Source organism: Chelonoidis abingdonii, chromosome 7 (assembly GCF_003597395.2).
Source record: "Chelonoidis abingdonii isolate Lonesome George chromosome 7, CheloAbing_2.0, whole genome shotgun sequence".
Lineage (NCBI taxonomy): Eukaryota > Metazoa > Chordata > Testudines > Testudinidae > Chelonoidis > Chelonoidis abingdonii.
The window spans coordinates 49,182,461-49,201,556 of record NC_133775.1 but is presented as its reverse complement, the minus strand read 5'-3'; the positions used below and the strand labels follow the sequence as shown (position 1 = coordinate 49,201,556).

Here is a 19,096-nt window from a genome sequence, read left to right as displayed (position 1 = left end):
GGGATTGTTTAGTCTGCAGAAGAGAAGAATGAGGGGATAGCTGCTTTCAACTACCTGAAAGGGGGTTCCAAAGAGGATGGATCTAGACTGTTCTCATTGGTACCAGATGACAGAACAAGGAGTAAAGGTATCAAGTTGCAGTGGAGGAGGTTTAGATTGGATATTGGGGAAAAAAATTCACTAGGAGGGTGGTAAAGCATGGGTTACCTAGGGAGGTGGTGAAGTCTCCTTCCTTAGAGGTTTTTAAGGTTAGGCTTGACAAAGCTCTGGCTGGGATAATTTAGTTGGGGATTTGTCCTGCTTTGAGCTAGGAATTGGACTAGATGACCTCTAGGTCCCTTCCAACCCTGATATTCTATGATTTATGTCTCTTTACAATAATTTGTAACACATCCCACTGCCTGCTAACCCTTAATTGCCCACTTCATTTTAAATGGCCTCCAACATATGTTAACCCCTTATACTTAAGGAGCTGTCCCACCTTGTATTTAACCTGAATGCTTTGGTTACCTACTGCAGACCTGAGGAAGAGCTCCAAAGCTTGTCCCTTTCACTAACATAAAGTAATCCAGTAAAGATATTACCTCACCAACCTTGGGACCAACACAGTTGCAACACTGCAAACAACATGAATTCTTCTGGTATTCACAGAAATAAACTATGAATATTGTTTCATTGCAATATAAACCCTGAAACATTATCCACACATTTCTAAATGCTACCATTGTTTTCAAATCAAAACATGCTAAAACAGCAGCAAACTGCAAGATTTGTTCATATGTTTAATTTTTGTGTTCATCACAAGAACATAAGAATGGTCATATTGGGTCAGATCAACAGTCCATCTAGGCCAGTATCCTGTTTTCCAGCAGTGGCCAAGGCCAGACACTTCAAAAAGAATAAACAGAACAGGGAAATTATCAAGTGGTCCATCTCCTGTTGTCCAGTCTCAGAACATGGCAGTCGGAGGCTAGGGCATCCAGAGCATGGGGTTGCATCCATGACCATCTTGACTAATATCTTCCATGAATTTATCTAGTTCTTTTTTTAACCCAGTTATAGTTTTTGCCTTTACAACATCCCCTGGCAATGAGTTCCACAGGTTGATTGTGCATTGTGTAAAGTAGTACTTATTTTTGTTTGTTTTAAACCTGCTGTCTCCTAATTTCATTGGGTGACCCTGGGTTCTTGTGTTACATGAAGGAGTAATAACACTTCCTTCATCACTTTCTCCACATTAGTCATAAATTTTATAAACCTCTATTATATCCCCCCCCCCCCCGCAGTTCTCTCTTTTTCAGGATGAACAGTTCCAGTCTTTTCAATCTCTCCTCATATGGAAGCCGTTCCAAACCCTCAAACATTTTTGTTGCCTTTTTCTGTACCTTTTCCATTTCAAATATATCTTCGAGATGAGGAGACCAGAATTGCATGCAATATTTGATGTGTTAGAGTAGCATGGAAATATTTAGTGGCATTAAGATATTTACTGACTTATTATCTATCCCTTTCCAATGGTTTCTAGCAGTCTGTTAGGTTTTTGCTGCTGCACATTGAGCAGAAGTTTTTAGAGGACTATCCATAATGATTTCAAGATTTTTTTTTTTTGAGTGGTAACAGCTAATTTAGACCCAACCTATTTTATGTACAGTTGGAATGATGTTTTCCAACATGAATTAGTTTGTATTTATCAACACTGAATTTAATCTGCCATTTTGTTGCCCAGTATTGTGAGAGCCCTTCGTAACTCTTCGAAGTCTGCTTTAGACTTAACTATCTTGAGTAATTTTGTATCATCTGCAAACTTTGCCACTTCGCTGTTCACCTCTTTTTCCAGATCATTTATTAATACACTGAAAAGCAAATCAGTCAAGGGCCAGATTGTGCTATAAAAGTGCAGGCTTTAGTGGGAGAAATTTAGAGTATTACTGTGCAAGGGAAGCTCTGGAATGCACTGTGCTATAAAGAGGCAGTTTAAAATATCAGAAATCATATACAAGCAGCATGAGTGCTTGTAACCACCACCCACAGCCTGTGGCATGCTGACATCTCTTGCAGAAACCAAAAAACCCTGTGATCTGCATCACTGGAGAAATTTGCTTTTAGAACTAGAGAGCTATGAATCACTCAGTATATAGTGTGACAAAGTTCCTCCTCTACCTCGGTGGATCCTGCGCTTATTGGCAGATTTGCTTACCTCAGTGATCTTCCCCATAGTCTGCTTACCTCAGTAATCTTCCTCCTGTGTCTGATCAGGAGTTGAGAGGTTTAGGGGGAAACTGGACCTGCTCTCTACTCTGGGTTCCAGCCCAGGACCCTGTGGATTGCAGCTGTCTATAGTGCCTCTTGTAACAGCTGTATGACAGCTACAACTCCCTGGGCTACTTCCCCATGGCCTCCTCCAAATACCTCCTTTATCCTCACCACAGGATCTTCCTCCTGGTGTCTGATAATGCTTGTATTCCTTAGTCCTTCAGCAGCACACCCTCTCACTCTCAGCTCCTTGTGCTTCTTGCTCCCAGCTCCTCACACGGACTTCCTCTCCTCTGGCTCCTCCTCACCTGACTGGAGTGAGCTCCTTTTTAAACCCAGGTGCCCTGATTAGCCTGCCTTGATTGGCTGCAGGTGATCTAATCAGCCTGTCTGCCTTAATTGGTTCTAGCAGGTTCCTGATTCCTCTAGTGCAGCCCCTGCTCTGGTCACTCAGGGAACAGAAAACTGCTCATCCAGTGACCGGTATATTTGCCCTCTACCAGACTCCTGTAACCCACTGGTCTGGGTCTGTTACAATAGATTTTGCCATTGATTAAATGTCTCTGCATTGCTCTCAGGTTGCAAAAGGCCAAGTATATGAACCATGAGAAACCTCACTTGAAGTCAATGAAGCTGCAACTGCTTATCCCAGAGCTATGTTGGTCTTAAATTATTTGCCTACACTAAGTTTTACTGGAAAATATTTCTCACCATTGCTAAAAAAGGTGCTACTCAGCAAGTAGTAACGATAGTTGAAACCTCAATATTCTCATGACTGCAGGCATTTTAGCCACTGCATCATCAAGCACTACTCAGAGCAGGTGTAAATGACATGGTGTTAAATTCTTGAAGCTGCTAGTTCTTTAAGGGATAGTGTACTAAGGCTCCCAACAATTGCTACCACTGGTGAAACCAAAAATCAATGGAAGTTGGGATGTTTGGACAAAATACAGAAGGCCCTCATTATAATGCCTTTGTAATAGCAAACCTTGATCTATAGTGAACATGGTCCTTGGATCCCATTCACCCTCCCTGCCAGGGCCCTGGGAGCTCTGTCTCCCTCCACCCCTCTCACTATAACAAACTGCTGGCTATGCTGAAGAAATGGCTTGGATCCCCGGGTTCATAATAGCAAAGGTGTACTGCACCCTTAATGTATACCAGAACACAATTTGAAAAACCTTTTATTTGCCAGAGAGAAAGCTGACAGCTTTCTTAGTTACAATGATGGTAGCAACAAAAGTCACCTTTCCTTTTGATGACAGAGAAAAAAAATGGAAGTGGCACAGGAGCCAGCAAACAGAGCTGTAAACAGGGGAGTTTGATTGGGAGTTTGCAAAGGGAGTTTGCAGGGAAGACTAAAAGGGGCAGGCAGAGGAACAGATAGTCTAGTGAAGGGAGTGTGTGGTGTTCTGGCAGTGTTTTGCTGCTTGTTGGGGGTTTGCTTTGCTGTGGGTTGTGGTGTTTTGGTTTGGTTTGTACTTCCCGGACTAAGAGGACTTAGATGGGAAGTCTATGACAGAAGCAGCAGTGGAAGACACAATGAAGATGACTAGATGTTGAAGCTGCGGTATGTACATGATCCTGGAGGGGGTACCTGAAAAGAGTTTCATCTGCATGAAGTGCCGCCTGATGGAGCTGATGGAAGAAAAGATCAGAGGATTGAAGATGCAGGTGGGAACTCTGGTTGAGTTTAGAAGGGAATTCGATCAGATGATGAAGCAAAGACATAAGGAGGCTGAAGGGAAAAGCTCAGACTTGCAGATGGAAGCAGGACTGAGGAACTCTGAGGGGAGACTGCCTGGTGAAGACAGTGGAAGCATGTGACTAACAGAACCAGGCAGAGGAAAAGTGGACTAGTGAAGAAGAAATAGAGCTCAGGAACACGTTTGCAGAGTTGGAAAATGAAAAAGGGGCACAGCAGGTGGTCACTGAAGGTGAGAAAGCAAGGAAGAAGAGAAGAGCAGTGAGTCCTATAGGAAGAAGGGAAGAATCAATGGAGATAACACCAAATATGAGCCCCAGAATGATACAGGAAGAGGCAGGTCTACATGATCTTTTTATTACTGACCTTGAGACAAAAAAAAAGTGAGAATGTGCTAATAAAGCTTGCAGATGACACAAAGCTGGGAGGTATTGCCAATACAGAGAAGAGGGACTGGGATATCATACAGGAAGATCTGGATGACCTTGTAAACTGGAGTATAAGTAATAGGATGAAATTTAATAGTGAAAAGTGCAAGGTCATGCATTTAGAGATTAACAACAAGAATTTTGATTATAAGCTGGGGACGCATCAGTTGGAAGGAACAAAAGAGGAGAAAGACCTCAGAGTATTGGTTGATTACAGGATGACTATGAGTCGCCAATATGATACGGCCATGAAAAAAGCTAATGTGGTCTTGGGATGTATCAGGCGAGGTATTTCCAGTACAAATAAGGAGGTGTTAGTTAATACCATTATACAAGGCACTGGTGAGACCTCATCTGGAATAGTGTGTGCAGTTCTGGTCTCCCATGTTTAAGAAGGATGAATTCAAACTGGAACAGGTACAGAGAAGGGCTTACTTAGGTGATTGCGAGATAGGAAATGTCTTATTGAAGGAGAATCAAGAGTCAAACATTGTTTGTGCAACCAAAATGAAGGCGTGGAGGGGAGATATTATGCCTCTCTACTAATACATCAGAGGATAAGGATTATTTACGTTCAAAACCACATGTGGAACAAGAAGACAATGCGATATAAATGGTCCATCAGAAAGTTTAGACTGGAATAGATGCAGGTTCTAACATCAGAAGAGATGAAGTTCTTGAACAGGTTTGCCAAGGGGAGCAGTGGAGCAAAAGACAATATCGCTTCAAGACTAAGCTTTGATAAGTTTTATGAGGGACATGGTATAATGGCGCAGCCTATTTGGCAATTTATCTTTGACTATTAGCGGCCCTGTTCACTATAGCGTATATATACGATTTTAGCAGTGTTAAACCGATTAACGTGCAACCCACCACACAACGAGGCCTTTATATCGATAAAGGCCTCTGTTAAAACTGGTTTCTGTAATCCTCCCCGACGAGAGGAGAAGCGCTGAAATCAGTATTACCATATTGGATTAGGTTAGTGTGGCCCAAATCAACGGTATTGGCGTCTCCGCAGTATCTCCACAGTGCCTCATGTTGACCGCTCTGGCAGCAATCGAACTCGGTGCACTGCCAGGTAGACAGGAAAGCCCTGGAACTTTTAGATTTCATATTCCTGTTTGCCCAGCGTGGAGCTCTGATCAGCCACGGGTGCGATGCAGTCCCAAATCCAAAAAGCTCCAGCATGGACCTAACGGAGATACTGGATCTGATCGCTGCATGGGCAGGCAAATCTGTTTTATCAGCGTCCATTCCAGAGAAATGCCAAAGCTTTGCAAAAAATCCCAGACAGAGGCCACAGCAGGGACTCGCATAGTGCTGCGTGACAAGCGCTAACGGAAAGCCAAAGATCAAATGGACACTCATGGAGGGAGAAGGGGGTACTGAAGGATCCAGCTATCCACAGTCCTGCAGACCTCGAAAAGCATTTGCATTATTGGCTGAGCTCCAAATGCTGTAGATCAAACACACTTGTCGCGCTTGGTTCAGGGATATAGCTGATCATTTACCCCTTCTTCCCACCGTGAAAGAAAAGGGGAAAAATCGTTTCTTGACTTTTTATATGTCACCCTATGTCTATCTACTGCATGCTGCTGCGTAGACATGGTCTGGGCGTACAATGAACAGCAGCACCTCTCCCCTCCCCTCCCAGTGGAGATGGTACACATATGACTGCTTACCATCATCATACCATCAGCCCCATGAGTGCTCCTGGCTGCCTAGTAGGTCAGCAGGGCGCCTGGGTAAAATAGGATTACTCCTGGTCATTCCCAGATAAATGGTACAGAATGGTCTGGTAACTCTCATGATAGCAGCTCAGCCTCCTTTCCAGTCTAAAGAAAGATTCTGTATGCTGTGCGACTTATATGAGCGAGATGTGGCTCCCTCCCCGTACGCATTTAATGTCCTGCTGATATCATAGCATGGAGGCTACCTCCCTCATTTATCTCACTACAAGTCAGGTTTCTATTTTCTGATTCTTTATTACTTCATACCACAAATGGGGGGGACAACTGCACGGTACCAGGAGCGTTGGGGAGGAGGAAGGCAACGGGTGGTTGTTGCAGGGCACCCTAGAATGGCATGCAGCTACATTTTGTGGATTGACATGAGCGGCTGTGTTTCTGTACCTGTTCTTCTGCACACCTGCCCATATTCTAGGCAGACGACTATTTTAGATAACCATAAGAGAGGGAATGACCCAGGGGTCATTTCCCTTTTTACTTTGCGCCCCCGGCCGGCTCACCAGGAGCAGCAGATGACAGCAGCAGATGACAGGCTGAACGACTGTATACCATCTTCTCATCGCCAATTTACAATGGCACGGCAGCGTAAGACACAAACGTCTCTGCTTCTTGCAAAGGCAAATGAATGCTGCGCGTCGCGCTGCAGTACACCTCTGTCAGAGGCATCTCGTAACATACCGGAGGGTGACCAGTTGGGGAAAAGCAAAACAGGCTCATAGTTGCATGCTATTGGGTCTGCGGCGCAATCCAGTGAAAAAGGCGCGAAATGATTCTCCATTGCTTTCACGGGAGGATGAGCGCGACAATTTTACCCAGAATCACCGCGAGATTTTTGCACCATCATGCATTGGTATCTCAACCCAGAATTCAAGGGCGGGGGAATTCGGGAACTTGTGGATAGCTAACACAGTGCAACGCTCCAGAAATCGACGCTAGCTCGGGTACATGACGCACACCACCAATTATCATTGGCTTCGGTGGACTGTCATCGACTTATATACATCTGTTTTACAAACCGGTTATGTAAATCAGAAAATCCTTTAGTGTTAGACATACATCGGTAAATTGCCCAATGGTTGTGGATGGTGTTAGATGGGTGAATGTGAGTTACTACAGAGATTCTTTCCTGGTGTCCGCTGGTGACTTGGCCACTGCTCAGGGTTAGCATCGCCACTTTTAGAGCTGGGAAGAATTTCCCCCAGGGCAGACTGGAGAGGCCTGGGGTTTTTTTGCCTTCCTCTGTGCGTGGGCGCACACGGTCACCTGCTGGAGGATTCTCTCTGCACCTTGATCTTAAACCATGATTGAAGACTTAAATGGCTCATATATAGGTGAGGGGTTGTACAAGGAGTGAGTGGGTCATTAACATTCTGGCCTCTGCTGTGCAGTGAGGTTGGACTAGATTATCATAATGTCCCTTCTGACCTTAAAGTCCATAGTCTATAAAAGCCTTCCCTTTTTCCCAGTTAAGTATATTTTTGATGTTAGATTTTCATCTGGTAGAGCTGAATTTTTAAAATTAAATTATCAACTTATAATCATAATATTGTGTTGTGTGCATTTAAAGGAGAATGGTAAATTCAATTGGTGGTTAAGTCCATAAATGGCTATTAGCCAGGATGGGTAGGGAATGGTGTCCCTAGCCTCTGTTTGTCAGAGGATGGAGATGGATGGCAGGAGAGAGATCACTTGATCATTGCCTGTTAGGTTCACTTCCTCTGGGGCACTTGGCATTGTCCACTGTCAGAAGACCGGATACTGGGCTAAATGGACCTTTGGTCTGACCCGGTATGGCCGTTCTTATGTGTGATTTTAAACCACAGGAAGAGGAAAAATTCTTTGATATTCTGCTCTTTCTGCACATGTGCAGCTCTCACTGATGTTACAAGAGTTCTGAGCATGTACAAAATGAATACTGAAGTCTGAAACTTTTATATGTCACATTGAGTGGCGAGTTATCCCCTAAATATTTTTTTTAAACCATTCTATTAACAGTCTCACATTTTATGTAAATATAAAACAAAAAGGGCCAGAAGATTTAAAAGTAGTCCATAGGTGCTGGAATTAAGAGTACTGCAGCACCCCCTGGACCGAAATGGTTTCCATTATATACTGGGTTTACAGTTTGGTTCAATGGCTCTCAGCACCCCCACTATAAAAATTGTTCCAGCATCCCTGAAGTAATCTGTGATACACATACTGACCATGGGTAGTACCTTATCCCATGAGTAGCCCCGTTGTCTTCTGTAAGATTTCTTGTAGAGTCAGGAACTATTCAACATGAGAAAAAGTACCAAAACTGGTCCATAATCCTTGTCTAGTCATTTTTCACTCAGAGCTAAGCAAAACCTGTTTGACAATTATCTTCCTAAATGCTATCATTTATAGTTTATAAAATTTGACTTCTGAAATATTTTCAGATGGACCTATAATCTACAAGACCTACCTGAAGACAGAATACAGTGATGAGAACATTGAATTCTGGCTTGCATGTGAAACTTACAAGAAGATTGAATCTCGGAGGAAAAGGATTTCTGTGGCCAAGAGAATTTTTAAAAATTACATTCAGCCCCAGGCGCCTAAAGAGGTGAATTAACATTGCAAGAACTGCTCCGTCCCTCCCTCCAGTGTGTGTGTGTGTGCGCACACACACACACACACACACACACACACACCTCTGTTTATATTTAAAACTTGCATGTGGTATCTGTTGAAACTGAAAGCAGCAGCTTGCAAAATGCAACAATCAATACTTGGCAATGGCACGCACTGTAGAAAGCAGTGTAAAGATGTTTACTTGATTAATCATCTTCACAGCACCTTTGTGAAGCAGGTAATTAAGTATTTTTAACCTCATTTCAGACAAGAAACTGAGGCAGATAGGTAAAATTCTTTGCCCCAGGCCACAGAGGGAGTCAGTGCCAGGACAGAGTCTAGACCTAAATTCCTGGGAGGGGGGTTCCATACTTTTAGGACATGTACAAAACTGTTGATGTCAATAGGAGTCTTTCCAAACACTTCAGTAGACTTTGAATGTGACCCTTACTTAGTCCAGTACCTGGAAATTAAGTGAAATCTCTACCCAGTTCCATCCCTTTTGAGGGCTGGCAGAAGCATGCTAAAAGACCATCAAGTTCCCAAAAACACTAGAGAAGTAAGAAAAATGGAAGCAATTCATTCCAAATGGTAAAACAACTTCAGTAAATCAATACTTAATAATACTCTAATAAAAACCATGGACAAATTTTAGGAAAAACAGACCAGATTTGGCTATATGAACAGGGATTAATATTAAAGGGTAGTTCTTTTCAGTTAAAACACTAAATAAACATGACACCTAGCAGATCATTTCTAGATGTCTTCAGAATCATATCTTTTCACTTTAATGAGAAAAATAAATTAATCTGCTTTTTACTCATTACCACTCCAGGACCAACACAGCACTGGTAGAGTGAGGCTAGATTTTTTCTGGCTCATGCTTCAGCAACAGAATTGTTAACTAAATTAAAAATGCATAATACAAATTACTGGAGATGTGAGGGCTAGAAAGAACCCAGTTTGATTTTCAGATGCCAGGCTAAGGTTGGAGTAGGGTGACAGTTTACAGCTTTGATTGAGAGGCAACAATATTGTCAGCCCTGCAAGTTGAAAATTCACAAGACTGGCTCAAAAATTCATGCGATTATTTTAAACATTGTAATGAGTTTGGGGGTTTTTTTTGTTTTGATGATTTTTTGGGGGGAAAGAGGGAATTGGTTGGCCGGCCTGCTGTTTTTTTTATTTGAGCTTTTCATGGGTCTTTATAGGAAATTCAATCACAAATGTACAAAAAAAAATACACATGCTTAGAGATGGATAACCTCCCTTTTGCTTATCAGTATTGACAGTCTCAAGCATTGAATAATCATGAGTCAGTTCTCAAAATCATGAAATCAGCATAACAAAATTTTTAAATAATAAATTGTGAATTCTTAGTTTGCCCTCTGGTTTTGAGTCTTTGGGAACACACTTGCTTCCTGTTTTCAAGTTTTTCTCTGCAAACATGAGGGCTTGAAACTTTCTTTTTTGAATGGAAGCTGATGGTTATCTCAACATAGTCTGTATTAAAAAAAAATGCAATAGTATTAGGGAAGGAGTAGATTGCACCTTAAAAAACACCCTTGGTACAGCAAGGTCTCCACACATCAACAGTTATACATTAATTCACATGCCTCCAGCTCCTCTTTTAGCCTCCAATAAGTACAATTTAGCAGAGCATATCTAAGTACAAAATGTTTAGTTGAACTGCAATCGCCTTGGTCAGTCTTCTAGATTATGGTGAGGTTCAACTTTTATTTGCAGTACCTTTCTATCAGAAAGGTAAACACCACCAGTACATTAAGTTCTTAGACATCCACAGCGCTTCCACTAATCTACTGCAAATCCTCATCTGACTCCTGAGTCTTTTACACAATAACCCATTTCTTAATCAGGATTAATGTACAATCTCTGTTGTACAATATTCTGTGATTTCAGTGGCCTGATTTTCAAAAGTGATGTGATGAGCACCCAATGGTTCCGACTAATTTCAGTTGGTCGGAATGTTTGAAAAACAGGCCTTCAATTTAGATAAATAAATATAGACATAGGAACCTAACTTTAAGTGGGGGGAGGCGAACACTTTTATACCATGATTTTTAAATACTAGATTTTTATTTTTCTTAATACTCTCTCTCTCCTGTAGCTCCTTTTCAACATAGGGAACATGGTGCCAAAGTTGATCATATGGATGTAAGGCATAGGCTGCAGCCTACCAAGCTTCATCTTTGAAGTACCCTATTTTTGTCCTCTGTATTTTTCTTATAACTTTCTTTAATATTGTTTTATTTTTCAGATTAACATTGATAGTCCTGCAAGGGAAGCTATCATCAGGAATATTCAAGAACCAACTCAATCCTGTTTTGATGAAGCTCAGAGAATAGTTTACATGCACATGGAAAGGGATTCATATCCCAGGTTTCTTGGATCAGAAATCTATCAGAAACTCAGACACAGGCCTCCAGACTGACAGAAATGACTCAATACATTAAAGAGAGACTAAGGATTTAGCAGAGGAGACTTCCTTCTGGTTTATTAATGTTTTCAAATGGTAAAAGAAGAACAGAAGAAAATCAGCCAGTGGATGAATTTTCCTTCCAAAGAATGGTAGTTTGTTCTTATGCAGATATTAGAGCTGAACATAAAATACTTTCCACCCTTCATCCCCACCCGCCTGTGGAATATTTCAGCTTTATGTTAAAAAATTGAAAGCCACTTTTAGTTCACCTCAGTCTGTCTGGAATTTTAAAAAGTCGTTACAGGGAAGAAACCTAGGACCTCACTCACTCACTACAATCCATGGGAAATTAGCTGACTCCTGTCCTTCTCCTACCAGCTAGGGAAGACTAGTTCCACACCCTCATCAACATCCACCACTATCCAAGCGAAGCCACTTTATTTAAAAATACAAGTGCTGAGGTTTAGAATGATAGTTACTGTACAGTATTCTAAACTCTATAATTCACAAGCTAAAATTCAGCACATTGCCCAGTTAATCAGCTCAACAGTCTCAAGTGTAAAGGGAAACACATGTCCATTACGTTTGATTACACAAAAAATACATTCGTTTTCAGAAGGCTCCAAGGATAGTTGTAATTGTAGCCAGGCGTGTTTAAGCTACTGTGCATGTTGTGCCCAAATGCTCTTGGATTAATAAAGTAAGATACAAAGCAGGTTGTCAAACCTTAGAGGAGAGATATGGAATACTTTTGTTTAATAAGTCATGTTGGGAATGGCTTCATAGATCTGGCTAGCTAGGTGCAGATGGTAGAAAATAAACACCTAGATTAGTTCTGCATGACTTGTGTTTTCACAGCACTATACGACACTTATTATGGCTAGCCCTATATTTCATGCCACTTACATTTTGGCAGATTCACCTGATCGGCCTGTTCACTGCACTATTCAAAAGTGTAGCTTTTGCCCCTTTATAATTAGAATGTTTACATCACTATCAGGCCCTCACACAACAAATGTATCCAAATGAAAATGTTTCTTGTAAATCTTTCATCTATAAAACCTAGAAGGGAAACAATGGACTACTGTGAGCTGTCCATTAAAGGAATAGGGCATGCTGCTAGTTTGGATAAACAGAATACAAATCCTTCTCTTGGGTAATGGACTGGATTAGTGAGAAGTGGTGCTATCCCCAATTATAAAATAAGATACTACTAGTTTTCACCTGAGCATAACATGTTCTAATGTCTAAACTAATTATAAGCTCTCTCTCACACACTAAATTATAAAGTGATTCTGTTGTATAACTAAAGCTTTTCAAGTGTCTTTTAAATCAATATTTTCCAATATAAAACATCAGGCTGTGATCACGTCCAATCTGACAAACTAAGCATTGGTGATCTGTATGCATCTGGGAGATCTCCAACAGAAATCTAGGTGCTAAGGGAGAGTTGCTGATGTTGTAGATGGCCTTCTCCATCAGTACCGACCTAATGCCATTATCATAGGCCTATCGTTCTCTGGCTACTCCTCCTAGTCCCCCAATCCATATTTGATATCCATAAATCCGTAGCCCTCTCTCCTCCATGGTCAGCAACCAGCCTTGCTCAGCATATTATTTGAGAGAGCCTGTCTGCTTCCTTTTTGCTGTTAGAAATTACTCGGTATCTGCCATGTGTCCTCAGCTGCTGCTAGTCCAGCTCCTTTTGGCCTCTGCTCAGGCTGGTTTTTAGTGATTGTGAAAGTTTCCTCTACAGCAGATAGTTTCAAACTAGCCCACATGAATCTCAAATGAAGGAGAGGGCTGGGGAGCTATTGCTGAAAACTATCTTTTTTGTTAATAAAACTATGCTCCAAAAGGGAGGACTTGCTAATCTTACAAGTGTGTCACTTTTAGTTTGAGGTGGGTATGGACCAGTTTACATTTTAGAGATATTCTCCTACAATGATTGCCTCCAAGTTCATGGTACAAGGAGCACACTGCCAAGTTTCTGAAAGGGCTTAATGTACCATAACTGATACCTATAGTGGGGTCGCTTACAGTAATGCAGTGAGGCTAGGGCCATTCACAATACAACATTCCTCACATTTGAGAAAGAAAGTAGTCCATAAGGATGACTATGAAAAATTACAGTTAATAATCAGGATTATTGTTTGGCCTAAAACATGCTCATCTTATGGCTATTTTATTCAAGATACATTTAAATTTCCTCTTTCTAGAATGAAACTTTAGGGTTTATCTATTTAATATTTAAGTGCAGAGCTTCTTCTGTCAGGAAACGACTAAAGGTTTCAAAGTTTGTTTCTTTTCTCTATTAAACAGCTTAGTCCTATGAACTGGAAACATGGCAATTTATTTCTCTTTGGATTCCCTTTCCTCATTAGTGGATGAACAATCACAATGCTTTTCATCAGGTCGTACGGTTCGTAATAACAGTAACTAATGGCAGCAAGAACAAACCACCGACCTCATGCATTTATCACTGTCAGTAGTAGCACTTGAACAGCTAGTTTAGATGTACTTTCCATTTGCGTACAGCATTCAGAAATATATGTCAACATTAATCATTATCAGTTGAAGGACTACTGTTAAGAAAGAAAATTAAATCTAAAACCCTGTAACCTTAGTAGTCAATTCTCCCTCTTTATTCTTCAACTGTTTACTTAACAGGTAAGAACAAAAGTAAAAGATTTGAAGTGATAAATGTGGCAAATATTCAAACACAATGTAAGAGATTAATAAGTATGTCAAGTTAAATTCAGGTCACACAACCAGCTAAATGGATGCTGTAAAGATTAAATATTTCAAAAATCCTTATCTCTGACACCAGTTAACAGCTTAAATTATTAAATGCTAAACTAAAAGCATTATCAAGTTGACATTTATCCTCCTTATTTAGGTGGCACTTTCTGCCTGGGATCTGAAAAGAGCTGTCATCTGAGTATTCATCCTTAAATATAGAGCAGTCTCCTTGTCTGTTGCAAGGGCAACTGTGAAACAGCCACCATTTTGTGTTTTTCTCCAATGTAGAATGTTATCTAGCAAGTCACCATGAAGCCTACGCAGGCACAGACACAGCAAGCTGATCATGCAGTTAAATTAGGTGTGGATTGTTTCTCACTGACCTACCATACATTAAGTAGTACAGTTCATTAGTAGAATGCCACCATCACAGAGCAATGTTCAATATATGGTAGCTATTTTCTTTTTTAAATAACGAGAACATTTCCATGTGGGGAAATATCATCATTAACCTAACTTTCAGGCCTAAATGAAAATTCCACCACTCATTTCTCCTCTTTAAAGTGACATCTTTAGTTTAGGCCTCTTTCCTCCTCTTCAGAGAAACAATCACTGGACAAGAGCAAACAAACCCCAAATGAAATTAATATCTTAAACTGGCAAAGTACAGACACTAGGAAGAAAAGAAAGGAGCAGAGATAAAGTACTGCTCATCTCTTTAATATTGCTTGCAGTTTTCATCAGCTCTGCATTCACAGTAGGTGACTAGGTACTGATAAGTGGAGGGTAGCAAACAGATGGCAAAGCAGGTCAAAGAGAGCCAAATCAAGAATTGCTTAGAGCAGTAGCTGAAGTTGGCAAGAAAACACTTGCAAGGCTAGTACAGACAGATTTAAAATAACAGTGCTAATGGATGATAAAGTAGATACTACCAGTTCTTTATAATATACTTCTGGAACACCAAAAACCTTCACAGAATAAACAACCTTTTCTCTCATGTACTTCCAAATACATTTATATTTTCATATTAACTGTGAATATTTAGTTCTTCTTTTAAAGTCCAGGATACTGTGGCCAGTTTATTATTAGGGTCAGTAAGAAATGATAATGCTGCATTTAGTGCCCTAGACAGGGGCTTTACATAAATATTTTTTAAAAATGCCTAGCAAGCAATACAACCCCAGAGAAAGGGAGCTAAGGAATTAAACTAGAATTGCAGAACTACTCTCCCAAAGTGAGTATCAGATCTAGAGGCTAAGCAGAGAGAGTAGTATATCATTATCCTGTGATGCATGAGGTAGGGAGAAATTGTTCCAGACTGGGATGTAGACTCAGTCTTCCTGAGTTAGCAGAGCTGATGATGCCAGCAGTAGATAGATCCAAGAGATCTGAATACCAGCACTGCCCCGCCCATGTTGGAGTAAGCAGTATGATCCAGGCTCTGCCATGCTGTGTCTCAGACACACTATATCTAAAACCATCCATGGAATCAATGAAGAAACAAAAAAATCCCTTATGTCTATCCAAATTGAAAGTATCTGTGGTCAAGTCTCAATCCATATTTGCTCTTGAGTAGAACTGGGGACGGTTTGCATTGCTGTTTGTCAAAATGTTTGCAAATGGGCCCACTATTTGAACAGCAGATCAGTTACGATCTATTTCAAGAACGGACTCATGTTTTCCTGTATACTGCAACTGAAGACCTCCACTCACCTGGCAGATACAGAGTAATGGAATGCACTTTATGAGGTAGGCACCAGTCTCATTGAGCCATGCATCCCCGCAGAGATTTTAGAAGCAAGCAACTTCTTTTAAAAAGTAATACATGACTGTTCTGTTATCTATGAGCACTTGAACAACATGGCGCAAGAAAGGTATTATGGCCCACCCACTTGATACTAAAGCTCTCAATTCCTGAACATTCCTCCCACATTCCACTGATTAAACTATCAGCTCTTGGTGTATTCCTTAGCTCCAACCAGAAGCATTTGTTTTGATCACATTTGGGACTGAAATGAACTCCCTGCTTTCTGGACCGGATGAGAAATCCATCAATCAGAGAAGACTGGGATGGCTGTCACCAGTATAAAGGGTAAAGTAACAGAACACTCTTGCTGGCTGCGTATGTTTACAGAGACTCTACATTTGACCCAAGCACAACAGAAGCTGCCCGGTGATCAATTGTCATCCGAATTATCCTATGTACTATCAACACTGCTGACAAGAATCTGAAACATGCATACACACCCCTTTAAACTTGCAAGAACCTAAGCAACCCATGGAATTAGATGTTTGAAACTACTACAAATCAGGAGAGGAGAGGAGAAAAAACACTAGATTCAGAAAAAGCTGGCATTGCAATAAATCAGAATTTTCTTCTTCTTAAAGCAGAGCTTATCAATTTTAAGTCTTGGGCTTCAAGCTCCAAAGTAGTAAATTCATCATTCAAATATCAGAATAGTAAAAAGCCAAAAGTGATGATCCCTTTAAAATACATAAGAAGTTTTTAAAGAATTTTTTACATAACACTAGAGAATAATTTTATGGCCTAGATGCCCAAGATTAAAAATCTAAAAACAACAATTCCTAGTAATTCAAGGCACAAAGCTATGGGGGAAAAAAATCACTCAGGTCATCTGAGAAAAAAAAATAACAGTGATGTAGTTCATTCTATGAAAGTTCAGATTGCCAAACATAGCTTCAACCCATATTTGTGAGTACGTAACGATCACTCTAAGATATTGGTTATTAAGTCTATGTGGCTATTTCACCCAGCTAAGCAAAATAATCCCCCAAGTGCCATAACTAAATTCCAGAAACTCCTAATATCTCACTGTGATAAGCAATGATTAACTACTGTCCCCCAGCATTCTTTACCATCAGAAATATAAAACTACTGATAGCGAGGTATTTTCTCACAGCTTCTTTGTTAAACCAGACACTGATGACTCTTATGGGGGCAGGGGGGAGAATTCTGGCATATTGCCAAGAATAGGATATACAAGACATTTGTAACTTTTGGCTGCTTCACTTAGAACATTTTGTAGTGTATACAGTAACGGTTTCTCTATTTCCAATTTAACGGAAATATTAAGTAGCTAAAAATCCACAACGATACTACCAAAACATTCATGCATACTTAACTTGACTAGTTAAAGGCACTTTAAAATAGCAGTTGGCTATTCAGTACCAATACTCATGAGCCGACACAGAAGAAATGGAACCATTCAGATCAAGTTGTAAGATTATAAAGCAGGGTTGCCAAAACTACCATCTTAGCCATAGAAAGTGCACGTGCAGCCAGGATTTTCAAGACCCAGAGTGATGCACAGACATGGCCCCTATCCTAGGATTATTTGGGGGTTTTTTTTGTTTTTTTTTTTTTTTTTTACACAAATGTGCTACCGCTATCTGTAGTGCTTTTACCAATTTTGCTTGGTTTGATTTTCCATCTTTACCATCCAAAAGAAATATCTCTTCTCTCTCCAGCAGAAAGAAAATTTGAACACCCAAAAATTAAAGCAGCATTGCCAGCCTCAATCATGCAAAAATCATATCACAGGTCAAAACAAAAAAGTCATAAGAAAACCCATAAAGTTGTGCATGGAAAAATTAAACCGTATAGATTTGTGGAGGGGTTCTCTTTACCTACTGATTATTCCTTTAAGGGGAAAGCCACTGTGATAAATGAAGGGGTAGGAGTAGCTCTCTTTTATGGACACCCAGCAAGCCAGCAGCCATAAAATCCCTCTTAGTAGCTGTTCTCTAATTGCTTTACCTGTAAAGGGTTAAAAAGTCTCACTGCTATGCACAGGTAAAAGGAAGTGAGTTGGGCACCTGGCCAAAAGAGCCAATGGGAAGACTAGAACTTTTTAAAATTGAAACAAGTCTCCCCTTTTATCTGTCTCTTGTTGTTCTCTGGGAGAGGCAGACAGGGAGCAGTTATGCTATGAGAAGCTTGGGCCAGGTATGAAAAATCATCAGTATCATACCTAGAAACTACTCATCTAAAAATCACAGATATGTAAGTAGATCAGGAAATGTCCAGGAAGATGCAGTTAGGTTTATCCCTTTTATTTCTTTATGGTTTGTGGATTCCTCTGTACTAACCCCAGGTGCTTTTGTTTTGCTTGTAACCTTTAAGCTGGACCTCAAGAGAGCTATTCTTGATGCTTAATCCTTGTAGTTCTTTTTTTAAATCTAGCAAAAGCCTAAGTCCCCAGATGTATTTTCTTCCTTTTTTTAGTAATAAAATTTACCTTTTTTAAGAACAGAATTGGATTGTTGTGTCTTAAGAGGTTTGTACACATGTTGTTTAATTAGCTGGTGGCAACAGCTGATTTCCTTCTTTTTTCCTTCTGAGCTTTTCTCCATGGGAGGGTGGGGGGGTGAAAGGGTTTGAGGATACCCCACAGAAGCGGCTCCCAAGTGTGCCTTCCTGGGTTCTCAAAGAGGTTTTGCACTGGAATGGTGGCAGCATCTACCAATCCAAGGTCAGAGAAAAGCTGTAACCTTGGGAGTTTAATACAAGTCTGGAGTGGCAAGTATTAAGAGTCCTTGCAGGCCCCCACCTTCTGCACTCCAAGTGCCAGAGTGGGGAAATCAGCATTGACAGCCACAGACTCCCCATATTTTGAGTTGGAGCATGTTGCACGCTGAAAATTTAACCTGAAAAAAACCGCACATAAATAGGGGCAGCGGATAGCCCCTTCTTTAGCTGCCTGAAAGAGGACTCCACTTTTCATCTCCTCCCTGCCTCTCCTCCTCTGGCATTCTACTGGGCCAGCTGTAACTCCTCTCCTTTCCCTTTTTGGCATCCTCCCCACCCCCAGCATTCTTCAGACCAGCACTTGCATGGTTCTGCAGCCCTCTTATCATTCCTTCTGCCACAGCAAGTCCATTCTGAAAGCTGAAGATCATGGGGGAAGAAAAAGCTCAGGGTTCCTTTTTGTGCCTACACGCGTTGCTGCTGGATGTTTTAGAACCAGGACTGTCTTTTGTTCTCTTTCTGGCAGAGTTTGGCTGCTACCCATGTGGTAATCTAGCCGTCCAGTCCCAGACCTGGACTTTAGTGTCCACCAGTCTGGTCCTGTCCCAAACCTGGACTTTTGCGTCCAAAGTTTGGGGGCTTACCTGAAACTCCCCCAAGCTCACTACCAGCTTGGATATTCTCGCTGCCACC

General features: G+C 40.9%; 1 protein-coding gene across 1 annotated transcript in view; it reads left to right on the top strand.

Annotated features, from left to right (window-relative positions):
* Window positions 1–12,932, top strand: part of RGS13 (regulator of G protein signaling 13) — a 20,141-nt gene extending 7,209 nt beyond the window's left edge. Inside the window, exons 3-5 of the mRNA XM_032784693.2 lie at window positions 8,558–8,724; window positions 11,011–12,265; window positions 12,296–12,932. Coding sequence (XP_032640584.2) covers window positions 8,558–8,724; window positions 11,011–11,184 — 341 coding nt within the window. The 3' untranslated portion in view covers window positions 11,185–12,265; window positions 12,296–12,932. The remainder of the gene's footprint in view (window positions 1–8,557; window positions 8,725–11,010; window positions 12,266–12,295) is intronic.
* The last annotated feature ends 6,164 nt before the right edge of the window (window positions 12,933–19,096 follow it).